This window comes from Balaenoptera physalus (assembly GCF_965194825.1).
Source record: "Balaenoptera physalus genome assembly, chromosome: 7".
Classification (NCBI taxonomy): Eukaryota; Metazoa; Chordata; class Mammalia; order Artiodactyla; family Balaenopteridae; genus Balaenoptera; species Balaenoptera physalus.
In genome coordinates this window covers 68439045-68451160 of record NC_138886.1, presented here as the reverse complement: position 1 = coordinate 68451160, position 12116 = coordinate 68439045, and the positions used below count along the sequence as shown (strand labels likewise).

Genomic DNA, 12116 nt, shown 5'->3' with positions numbered 1-12116 from the left:
ATTGGGGTCAAAGGATTTTTTTTTTAATGATGGAAGATATTACATCATGTTTATATACATGGGAAGAACTGATGATGCTGCAGGAGAGAGTAGAGGACAAATGCTGGAGCAAACTCCTTGTGTGTGAGAAAGGGAATACAGTCCATCGAATGTGTGAGAGGACTGGTCTTAGGTAGGCACAACCTGATTCACCCGGATTAACAAAAGACAAGGAAGACTATATGGGCAAAGATATAGGCAGGTTGGTAAACTGTTGATGGAGGTTCTTTTTTGGAAGCATCTATCAATTAAGAACAAAGGACATCATTGAGAGTGAGGAGGAAGAAGGGGGTATTGGAAGTTTAAAGGAGGGAAGAATATACATGTAATTGTATGGAGAGTGAGATTTGGGGGAAATAGGGTGGAGAGGGCAGGCCTAAGAGTCTATTTCAGTTGTCATTAATTTTGGGTAATGCCAGGCATCATAATTGCATTTAGCTGCTAAGCTGCAGGTACGGAGTAGGCAGAGAATTGACATAATAGCCATTTGGATTCTGCCAGATAAATCTGGCAAAGACAGAAAGGGGCAAGGATGCTGAGAAGAGTTCGAGGAACTGAGAGGCCAGGGCATTGGAAAGATTACCTACATGGATATTGAAATCATCAAAAATTATTCCAGGAGTGATGTTGGGAGAGACAGAGAATTAAGGGCTAAATCTCAGAATGAGGTCCAGCAACCTGGAGATCTTAAACTTGACCTCCACAAGGAAGACTTGTGGGTGACAGCATACTTTTCAAATGAGCTGGTGGTTTTAGTGAGGCAATACTTGCCTAAAGTGTTAATGAGAAATAAGTAGGCTCTCCACCCCATTTCCAGGTTCTGCTGTATATGGCATGCGGAGGAGAAAGCAGTCATCAACTGACAGGGCTGCAAGAGAAAGGTGTATGCGTAGGGGAGAGCCAGATTTCTTAAAGCAAGGAGATGAAAGGAACATTCAGCACTTGAGGGCAAACAAGATTTTACTCATAATAGATCCCAGGCTCAGAAGTTACGCGACTTGCTCAGGGTTACACATGTAGTGAGAACAGCTGAGGAAATCCAATGCTTTGTCTACTACAGTGACCAGCTTATGGTTTTTATCTGACGTAATAGGCATATACGAGCAAAAGGAACCACAAAGATCAGAAAAAAAGGATCAGAAAACGCGAAGCCGCAGGACGCCAGCAAAAGCCCGCAATCACCAGGAAGTTCGCCAGCCCCGCAAAGCCTTGTGGGTCTTGTAGGTTCTCGACTGGTCTTGACCGGAAAAGACCGAGGCAAGGGTGCATTGCGTGGCGGGAGACACGGTCCTCTAAAGAAGCCCCTCCTCCCCCGGAAGCCGGGCGGCGCCGGCGCAAATCGCTTTTCCGGAAGCGCGGGACTCTTGGTTTGTGGTGACTGTGCTTTGGCCGCTGTGCAGTACTACTGTTAGAGGCTCTATTTCCCTGAGACTTTAGAGTCTCAGGCCAATTGAGGCATTTGAGGCCATTTGAGGCATTTGAGGCCATTTGAGGCGAAATGGTTCCGGGCGAGAGAGGATCAGGCGGTGGCAATGGAGGGGCCGCCGCCATCTCAGGCTGCCCGTAGGCAAAAAGCCTGAGGGGCCCTCTCAGTCGTTGGAGCCTGCGCTTTCTTCCTTTGCCGGGCCCTGCCTACCGCGAAGATGAGTTCGGCCTGGGTCCCTTCTTTCGAGAAGGAGCATCTCTGGATGTATCTGCAGGCGCTCGGCTTCGAGCCGGGCTCGGCGACCGTAGCCGGTGGAAAGATCGTGTCGCACACGCACCTCGGAGTGTAAGGAGGCCGGGGCCGGCGGGGCGGGGGAGTCTGAGCCTGGCCGTGCTGGCGTGACCCGCCTTGTTGCGGACCTCGTAGGTTGATGAATTCAGTAGTCGGTTACTGTGGCCCGGCACTGGCTGCAAAGTTCCTGCTCCCAGTGGCAGCTAGCCGAGTGGCAAGAGACTGTTACGGGACCTTGCCGGGAGCGCTTTTTAGGGGAGTAGAGTCTGCAGTTGGGGCGAAACTGAAGGGGCGGCTTATTCCTGCTTTGGTAGTGAAGCCGGGTGGTCTGTGAAGTCGAGGGAGAGGTGGCGGCTTGGTAATGGAGGGACTCGGGAACGCCTTCCGTTAGGTGCAAACGCCTTTAGGACTCGAGGGAGATTTTCAAGGTAGTTGATCTTTAGTTTATAATTTTCACTAACTGAAATAGCAGGCTGAAGCCTGCCACAGTTAGCCAAAAACTAGTAGAGAGTGGTATTAAGATGAAAAGTTAAAAAAAAACCTCTTCCTGCTTTGCTACAGATGTTACAGATCTCATCATAGAACTTAATGCTTTGTTTATATTTCTATGTCTTAACTTATCAACTTTAGACAGTCTCTATTATCTTGCCCACTATAGGCCAAGGAAAATTTGGGATACATAGGCTATCTCCTCTTCTCAATCTTCTTGACTTTTGTAATTACGTTATTTCCGTTTTTCTTGTGGCAGTATTTAAATAATGTGCTTAGACCTGTGTTTCTTGATGTATCAGTCTCAAAAGGATCTCTGGATTCCCCACGATGTAATTTCACAGTGAAGGCCGCTATTCTTTATACGATAATTAGCGCACCTACACTTACCTACTCTCCTCTGCTTTCTCCCTCTTGACTTTTTTCAGCTGTATTAGAACTGTTTTACTGTTAAGGTTTAGAGCTGTAATTAAGTTTTGTTTGGTAACTATTTGTTTGGAAGTTACTACTATTTACATGTAGAAAGGTTTTGTCTAGAAGTCTAGTCTAAAAATTGACAACCAGTCTGGGCTTCCCTGGTGGCGCAGTGGTTGAGAATCTGCCTGCTAATGCAGGGAACACGGGTTCGAGCCCTGGTCTGGGAAGATCCCACATGCCGCGGAGCAGCTGGGCCCGTGAGCCACGGCTGCTGAGCCTGCGTGTCTGGAGCCTGTGCTCCGCAGTGAGAGAGGCCGCGATGGTGAGAGGCCCGCGCACCGCGATGAAGAGTGGCCCCCGCTTGCCGCAGCTAGAGAAAGCCCTCGCACAGAAACGAAGACCCAACACAGCCATAAATACATAAATAAATAAAAATTGACAACCAGTGGGTAGCATTTATCAGGTTATGATTATGTATTAATAAATGCGCCACCTATCTCACATGATTTGATGCCCCCCGTATGGCAGAGAAGCTTAACGCTTCTCCCAGGCCTCCCCTGAGGATGGTTCCCATTGCCACTGCATCGTCTCTATTGTTTTGGCAATCTTAGTTTTCTCTGCTCTGGCTTATTCAATTGCAGTCTTCTTTCTGCCTTTGAAAATTAAATAAAATCTGTCAAGTTCTGGTTCAGTGATGATATTTTTTTTTTTAAAACATTTTCATAGATTCCCCCCCCGCCCCCCTCCCCCCCTGCCCCATGTCTTTAGAGTTGTCTCAGTTCGTTAGTGGGAGGGATATACTAAAACAGATGTCCCCTTTAAAATGCTTTAAGCATGAATGTGGCATCAAATTTACTTCAAAATTAAAAAAATTTTTTGATTCACTTATGTTTACATTTGTTAGAATTCATTCTTTTTGGTGTGCAGTTCTATGTGTTTCTAGTTTCTGTGAGCATGTAATTGTGTAGCCACTTTTCTTATAAAGTTAAATGTACATTTAACATATGATCCAGCAATTCCATTCCTAGGCATTTGCCCAAAAGATTTGCATTTTGGAAAAATCATTCTGGTTGTATTACAGAGAATGGATTAGAGGGGGAATCAGGGCTTTGCAGTTAGGTAGACCTAAACTAAGGAGTCAGTGGGAATGGAAAGGATAGGTCATTCATTCATTTGTGGGGTTTTTTTGTTTTTTCGTTTTTTTGTTTTTTGTTTTTTTTGCTTGGAAGGTGATTCGCTTTTATTTATTTTGCCAGTGAATGTATAAGAGCAACAGTATACATTCTTTTGTCATCTATTTAGGAAAAATTTTAAAAGCTGAAGGATAATGTCGAGCCATATTCACTATGAGATATAAACCTAAACAAAATTTCTATTCCAAGGAAGAAAAAATCCAGTCTTCCCAAAGGAAGACTTTGCCTGCTTTCCTTACATTGAAATGCAAGTATTGCTGAAAACCAGTTTTTAATCCTCCACTTGATACACAGCCTGAAGTGTAATTAGCTAAGTTTGCAAGAGGGGGTTATTTTGTTAGGGTCCAAGATGTGTCTTTATCACACAGCAATGTGTGTGTGTGTGTTTGTTTATCTATTTATTTTTGGCTGCGTTGGGTCTTTGTTGCTGCGAGCAGGCTTTCTCTAGTTGCGGTGAGCGGTGGCAACTCTTCGTTGCGGTGCGTGGGTGTCTCATTGCAGCGGCCTCTTGTTGCAAAGCACGGGCTCTAGGCACGTGGGCTTCAGTAGTTGTGGCTCCTGGGCTTAGTTGCTCCGCGGCATGTGGGATCATCCCGGACCAGGGCTCGAACCCATGTCCCCTGCATTGGCAGGCGGATTCTTAACCACTGTGCCACCAGGGAAGTCCCACAATGTGCTTTTTACAAGCAGACTTGTGGACCATGACTAAAGGACATGTACAGATTCCAGTTCAATACATGGCGAGGCATTTAAGGAGCTGCCAATAGAGCTGACTTTTTGATTATTCTCGAAAGTAGAGACTCATCAACGAACACAGTAATCCCATTCTGCAAAGCTGGAGGCTGGCTAAAAGGAGCATTCCCACCAGACTTTCTGTGCCATAGCAAAGGAGATGCACGGTCTGTGGCTGGGTACACTAAGATATTGTTTGACCTACTGTACAACCGTGCACTTTATAACAGGGTAAAATTGCAGTAGTAAATTGTCTAACATTTTTCTGAGGTTATATTCCATAAGCTTAAAATTCAGATGTACTTATTTAAAGCATTCAAAACACTGGGCTCTAAGAATGTTTATGCATAAGGTTAATATCTGCCCTATAGAGATTTATATATTTCTGCACAAATACCTCCAGTTTATCTGAACACATCGGTTTTGGACCAGCAGCTCCTGGCAGTGGGCGAGGTGGGTTTCCAGAAATCAGCACAGGTGCATTTGGTAAAAGTTCGGCAGGAATCAGGCCCATCCCAGGATGTGGTAAGTAGGGATTGAAAGCCATGGCAGGATTAGCTGCCAGGGATGGAGTCACAGGAAAAGAAGTAAGTGATGACATTTGAGCATTTTGGAGCATAAACTGCATCTGCTGGGCGAACATGGCTGCAGCAGTCTTTTGTTGAATCAGATTGTTCCGTCCATTAATTTCCAGCTGCATTTTTAAATGTGGAGGAGGGTGGAGGTACTTGCAGTTCTCTCTAGCACACCGACCCTTAAGGTCATAAGCAGCCCCCTCCATGGAATCAGCCCAGGCTCTACTAGGCCTTCAGTTGCCCGGAGCAAAGCAGAAGACACTCTCAGCCCCCCCATTCATTTGTTTATTCAACAGATATTAATTGAGCACAGTATTGGACCTGGGTATACAGTGGTGAACAGAGCAAATGTAAACTTTTCCCGTATAAAATTTCAGTCCAGTGGGTGAGCAAACCTTTAACAAATATCTTTTTAAAAATTAGAAGTGTTGAAGAGAACAGTATACTATATGAAAAAAATAACAGGTTTGAGAGATGATAAGGAGGTAGGAACTTCATTTGTATTTGTTGAGGAATAGAAACATTCCAAGGATAAAAGAGTTGTTTGACAAAAGTATAAGCATGGGAATTTTAATGTTAACTCTTTTTTTCCAACTCAAAAAAGCTTATTTCAGGAAAATAGCTTTATGTGTTCACGGGAGTACTCAGATCTATTTGTCATGTCATCTGTATTATGAGGATAATCAAACTGCTTTCTAATGTTGGGATTAGATAAAATACTTCATGTTAAAGCTGCAAGCACAGGTATTAACTTCATATGATTGCAATGAAGATTAGATGAGTTGCTGCTTGTAAAAGGCTTAATTAAAATAATATCTGATAAATAATAAACTCAGTAAGTATTTAGCTGTTTTTATTGTCAGAAAATGTTGGTGTGTATCATCATTTTCACCATATCTTAGGCCATGGTTTTCTCTCTACCTGATTAGGCTTTCCTTTTCTTTTTGTAGAATGTTTTCATTGCGGTAAAGCCAAGTTCTAGTTTTCTTCTATTCGATCTACATTTTCAGAATGAAAACAAAAACTTGTATGTGTTTAATTGTTTACAAATATATACATGAGTTAGAAAAATTAATTTGCCTTGACCTCTTGAACAGAATGAAAAATGTTAATGGGTCAGACTCTTACACAGCTTTTGATGATGCTTAGTTTTATTAACCTTTTTCTTTTCTTCTTTTTTTTTTTTCCTGCTTCTATTTCTTTTTAAACCATTAGGAACATGTTTGACAAGTTGAACCGTGATGCCTTTCAGATAGTTTCTTATTTTTTGTTTCAAACGCTTGACCAGTCTCTCACTAAAGAAGTTTTCAAGTGAGTAAAAGTTATTTCATTTTCTTTTTGTAAGGGATTTAAAAAGGGATTATGACTTTATATAAGGCAGAATTTCAACTTTGGACTTCAACTATTATTTTGAATGGATGTTATAAAAATTAGGCTTGAGTCTTACAAATTTAGTACTTACCCTTTATAAATCTGAGTGATTTTTTTTTTGTAAAATTATTGTAAATTAAAATAAAAATATAAAAATGTGAATATTCACTAGCCTTGGTTCTGAGTTATTTTGCATGTGATTTGGGTTTCGTCTATAAGAAAAAGTGTTCAAATTTGTTTTAATATTTATATTGTGCCCTCATCCTCTTATATAGTAAGTCCATTGTTTAGGGCATTGTTTTTATTTGTGATAATTTATTTTTAATATTTTGCCTGCAGTTAAAGTTATGAGTGACCAGGAGAACAGGTGTATTTGAAACATATTTTCGAAATCCCTATCATTAAGGTATAGGGCTTCCTCTGCTCAAATAAAAATAGATTTTTTGATTTTTTTTCTAGATTATAAACAAAATACAGCTTACTTTAACCAGTTCGGCAAATACAGAAAAAGTTAAAGAAGGAAGTAAAAATTATTCCCAAACCCAACTAGAGAATATCACTGTTGACATTCCAGCTTTTTAGTCTTTTTTTCTTTGCATACTTAATATTTTTCTATGAATATAGCATGTATGTTATGCTATAGAAATACAAAAAAAAATGGGACCCTAATCAAATAATTGCCTTAGAATAAAAATTTAGACAAAACATTATAAGGTGAAAGCAATAGGCAAATTTTAAAGTTCATTATTTTTGACTAAAACTGAATTTTTAATAATTTCATATCTTGTTTGTCCACAAAACAGTAGCACCCCTGACTGTAATATAGGTTATCTCTAGGGGTCATGATCTCTTATGCCATTCTTTCTGTGCTTTTCATGTGTAACCATGTGTTTTTCTCTCTTTTTCCCCAGGCATTATTATCCTAATTTATTTTTACCATCTTTATGCATTAGTCCAGTGAATTCATTGAGAGTGTTGTCTTCTTTAGCTGATTTTCAGTAATTTTAATAGTGATTCATCCCTATATTTAACTTATATATTCACTGATTATTTGCACTAAACTGAATTCAACCCTATAGATATTCATAAAGAAAAAGACCTAATTTCTTACAGGTTGGTGTTTCTCTTTAGTTGAAATTTATGAATGTTAGCCTTGATTTAGCATTAATATTTCTAGTATAGGAGATAAGTTTGATGTTTTAAAATTTTGCTGAGTTTGGTTTTTTATTCATAATTCTAATTTTTATTTTTGTTTTAAAGACTTTGTTGGCCTCCATTTGACCAAAAAAGTGATACTGAATTCCGAAAACATTGCTGTGAATGGTTAAAAAAGATTTCTGTAAGTATTTTCTTTCGGAAAGATGCAAACGTTTAAGAGGTAATTTTTTTTCTGGCTTTATTGAGGTACATTAATTTTTTCAGAGGTGAAATCTTTTTAATGCTTTTATGCTAACAGTATAAGCAAGAAATACTAATCAGGATAATACTTTCTGGTGGTTTTTGGTTGGGATTCTCTATATTTCTGGGAAGCCAGCTTTGTTGGCTAAGTGCATTAGAAATAGATTTTTGAATTCCTGGGAATCTATATCACAGTTTTTGTTCAAAGAAAAATTTTTTTTACCATAGATTATTTTAGCTTATATCCCTAAATAGTATCAATAATTTTGGCTTTAAATTTTAATTGCTTTTTGTGACTGAGTCCACCAAGAGTTTAGAAGGATTCAAAAATTCAACTTGTGGTTCAAGTGGAATAATTCTGGTAAACCCTGTTATGCTTCAAAACAGTATGATGTAAATATAAAGGTTGTTGTTGTTAAGATCTTCAAATCATCTTGTTTCTTTTTTCCATAGGCTGAATGTGGAAGTAACTTCCCTCAAGTTGTTGGTTCACTATTTCTTTCTCCTGGTGGTCCTAAGTTTATTCATCTGATGTATCACTTTGCAAGATTTGTTGCAATAAATTATATAAAAACCCATTCTAAAAGTAAGTTAAACTTACAGTAGGAGTTTTTTCTGTTTTGATTCTTAAGTTTTTATTATTTTTTTACAATTTGTGAATCATTAAGAGATTTTAATAAAATAAAATAAGATAAAAATATTACTTTACATCAAAAGGCAAATGGTTAATATTTTATTGGAACTGTAGTTTGAAATCCTCTTGTAATGAACATAGGTAGCAATACAGATTATTTTCTTATGTTCTAATACAGGGGTTGGGAAACATTTTCTGTGTGAGGCCTGACAGTAAATATTGTATACTTTGTGGACCACATAAGAGTGTCTGTCACATATACCTGTTTGTGAGTTTTTTTTTATTTTTATTTTTTGTAATATAACCCCTTAAAAATGTAGAAAGCAGTCCTAGCTTTCTGACCTCAGAAAAACAGCCAGTGGGCCAGGTTAGACCTGCAGGTTATAGTTTGCCTATAATTCATTGTAGTAAATGTTGTGTTGAATTTGTTAGAGATTTATTTTGGCTACTGGCAATGTGTTGGAATATTTTGGTTCACAATTGCTGTTTTAAAGGGATTTGATCTATTTGCTAAATTATAGAAACAAAATATTGGGTTTTTCAGCTAAGACTTAAAAGAATGCTATTTGTAGCTTACTAAGTATGCCGCTCAGTTTAATTGAGTTATGCTCATAAAACATGGGAGGTAAAAACTGGAAAAGTTGATGCAATAATATCCCATCTTCCAATTTCTAGAGGCAACCATTGCTGACATTTTGGTTTGTTTTCTTTTAGGTGTTTTTTGTTGTTGTTTGTTTGTTTTTTAATGCACATATTATATGTTTTAATTATTTTGAATAAATGATAGATTCTCCTGATTCAAAAATCAGAAAGTGAAAAGTCTGTCTTCCATCTCTAACTACCTAGTTTCCCTTCCCAGAAGCAACCATTGTAATGAATAATACTAGCAAATGTGTATATATTCTTTTTTTTTAAACCCTAAATGGTGACATACATCTGGTTTTGAATCTTGTGTTTTTTATGCAACAGTGTACATTGGAGATCATCCCATGTCAGTTCATAGATCATCCTTACTCTGTGTCTCTCTTAAGAACTGTATATTTGAATGGATGTGTCAGTGTATTTAATCACACATTTGTTCTGAAATCAGTTCTGCTGACAGTTGGCATTTTTCCTAATCTTTTGCTATAAAAACAATGCTACAGTGACAAACTTTATACATATATCATTTTGTGTATGTTCAAGTATATATTGTGTGTGTGTGCATATATATATGTATATATGCACCCAAACACATACCTTTTTTCCAGTTTATCTTTTGTGTGTGATTTTTTAAAACATGTACATGTGATCTTGCTTTATAAGCATTTACATATTTTAAATTTAATGTAATGTAAGCATTTTACCAGCTTTTCTATTAGATGATTTATTCCAGTTACATGTAACCCAAACTATTTTATATGAATTTTGTGTATTTGGATTTAGCAAGAGTTTATTGTACATAAGGCTTTTAAGCATGGGTTGTCATATTTCTCATTTAAAGCAGTTTCATTCAACATATTCAGTCTCTAGGTGACTTCTACATCCAGCGAATTCATCCCCTGTTAAATATTTAGGAGTTTTGGTTATTTCTTTGTGGGTAATCTAGGACCTGGATTTACAATGTTAAGTATGGTGTGGGGTCACTATTTTCCAGAATATCCATCTTTATTGTATTGCCATCTTAAAGTAGGATTTATTACATTTTATTACAGTGAAAACCTGGCCTGTCAGATGTTTAGATGGATTGTTCTCAGGGTCTGCTTTGATCATTAGTAACATAGCCAAGAATTACTTGAGAAATGGAGATTGGTTTTATTTGGTTGTCTTGTCCTGTTGGTCTTACTAGGAAGAAAGGTACGCTGATGGCAGCAATGAAGGTGATGTGATCTCACCTCATCTCTTTTAATTGATTTTCTTCCTTTGTTGTTAAAAGATCAGTTAAGAAGTTGCTTATGTGTAATGATGTATTTGTTCATGGATGTATCACGCTGTGATAATAAGAATTACTTTGGGCACATGGACTCTGAGAATTTTTAATTATGTAAAATACCTCAACTTCAGATATCCTTTTTTATTGCCTCCTTTAAAAATAGGTCATCCTTGCTTTTGCTGAAATTAGTTGTATCTTTTTGTATATGTGGCATACCAGCTTTTAAGGAGTTGTTAGTTAAATGAGGTTGTTAATCTCTCAATAATCTCACATTTTTATATTTATTAGCTTGTAAGTCTAAGTTTTGTATATTTTGTGTTCTGTGTAGATTCTTCTGTACATTTTACAGAGACATTTAACTTAAAGCCACAAGATTTGCACAAGTGCATTGCCAGATGCCATGTAGCACGTAACAGATTTTTACAAATTTTGCAAAGAGAAGATTGTGTTACCCGAAAATACCAGGAAAATGCACAGTAAGTAATACTTTGAAAGTTAGAAAATGTAAATTCCTTTCTTTTTGAACAAATGTCATCAATATCCTTTCTTTTTTTTTTAACCCATTGATGTATGCACTTTATTTTTTTATTTTTTAATTCCATCAGTATTTATTTATTTATTTATTTATTTAATTTATTTTTGACTGTGTTGGGTCTTTGTTGCTGTGCGCAGGCTTTCTCTAGTTGCGGTGAGTGGGGGCTACTCTTCGTTGCGGTGCACGGGCTTCTCATTGGGGTGGCTTCTCTTGTTGCGGAGCACGGGTTCTAGGCGCGCGGGCTTCAGTAGTTGTGGCACGTGGGCTCAGTAGTTGTGGCACGTGGGCTCAGTAGTTGTGGCGCACGGGCTTAGTTGCTCCGTGGCATGTGGGATCTTCCCGGACCAGGGCTCGAACCTGTGTCCCCTCCACTGGCAGGCAGATTCTTAACCACTGCATGACCAGGGAAGTCCCTCATCAATATCCTTTCAATGGCAATAATTCATGTCTACCTCAAACCCCCTGGCTGTTATCTTTCCATTTTAAAACCTGATAACTTCTGAATAAAATGTTTTAAAACTTTAGGCATACTGTAAATGAAAGTTTAGAGAAAAGGAAGATATCATTTTAGTTCAAAAACTCAATTTCTTTAGGTGCTTTTTCTTTTAAACATGGAAATAAATTTTTAAGCTCTAATTATAGTGCTTATTCTATTTTGTATCCTTTTTTCTCTTAATATTTCATTCTATAAATTTTTCCATATTGCCATAATGTATTACTTTTAATTTCTACTTAGTGTCTTAGTTGAAGAGGTATTCCATAGTTTCTTTAGCCATTTTATACTGTCTTATATTTACGTTTATCTATTCAGCACTTTTTTTTCTTGAGTTACTTCTATGTGCTGGATATTGGTTATACACTAGTCCTACAACATTAAACAAGACAAGCAAGGTTCTTACTCTCAAGACATAAATTGTGTCCAATTTTTTACAATTATAAACAACTATAGTAAGATAACTTTTTAAATGCTGTTATCTATTCCAAAAGCTACAAAATCCTTTGAAATCTCCTTAAAACTACAATGTTGCCTGTTTTAGGTAACATTTAAAATTATCCCCTAGGTATGTGAGATAAGGATAAGAGAGCGGAGTAGTCTTAACTGAC

At 37.7% G+C, this 12116-nt stretch overlaps 1 protein-coding gene across 5 annotated transcripts in view; it reads left to right on the top strand.

Moving 5' to 3' along the window:
* Positions 1-985: 985 nt before the first annotated feature.
* The window catches only part of HAUS6 (HAUS augmin like complex subunit 6), a 47464-nt gene continuing 36333 nt past the window's right edge, over positions 986-12116 (top strand). Inside the window, exons 1-6 of one of the 5 annotated variants that reach the window (XM_082468029.1) lie at positions 1677-1810; positions 5023-5112; positions 6378-6473; positions 7794-7872; positions 8385-8517; positions 10806-10953. In XM_082468029.1, the coding sequence (XP_082324155.1) occupies positions 5108-5112; positions 6378-6473; positions 7794-7872; positions 8385-8517; positions 10806-10953 (461 nt within the window). In that variant the 5' untranslated portion in view covers positions 1677-1810; positions 5023-5107. Of the gene's footprint in view, positions 1811-4990; positions 5113-6377; positions 6474-7547; positions 7647-7793; positions 7873-8384; positions 8518-10805; positions 10954-12116 lie in introns of those variants that run through there. The other 4 variants (XM_082468030.1, XM_082468028.1, XM_082468027.1 and 1 more) reach the window with 4 other exon arrangements.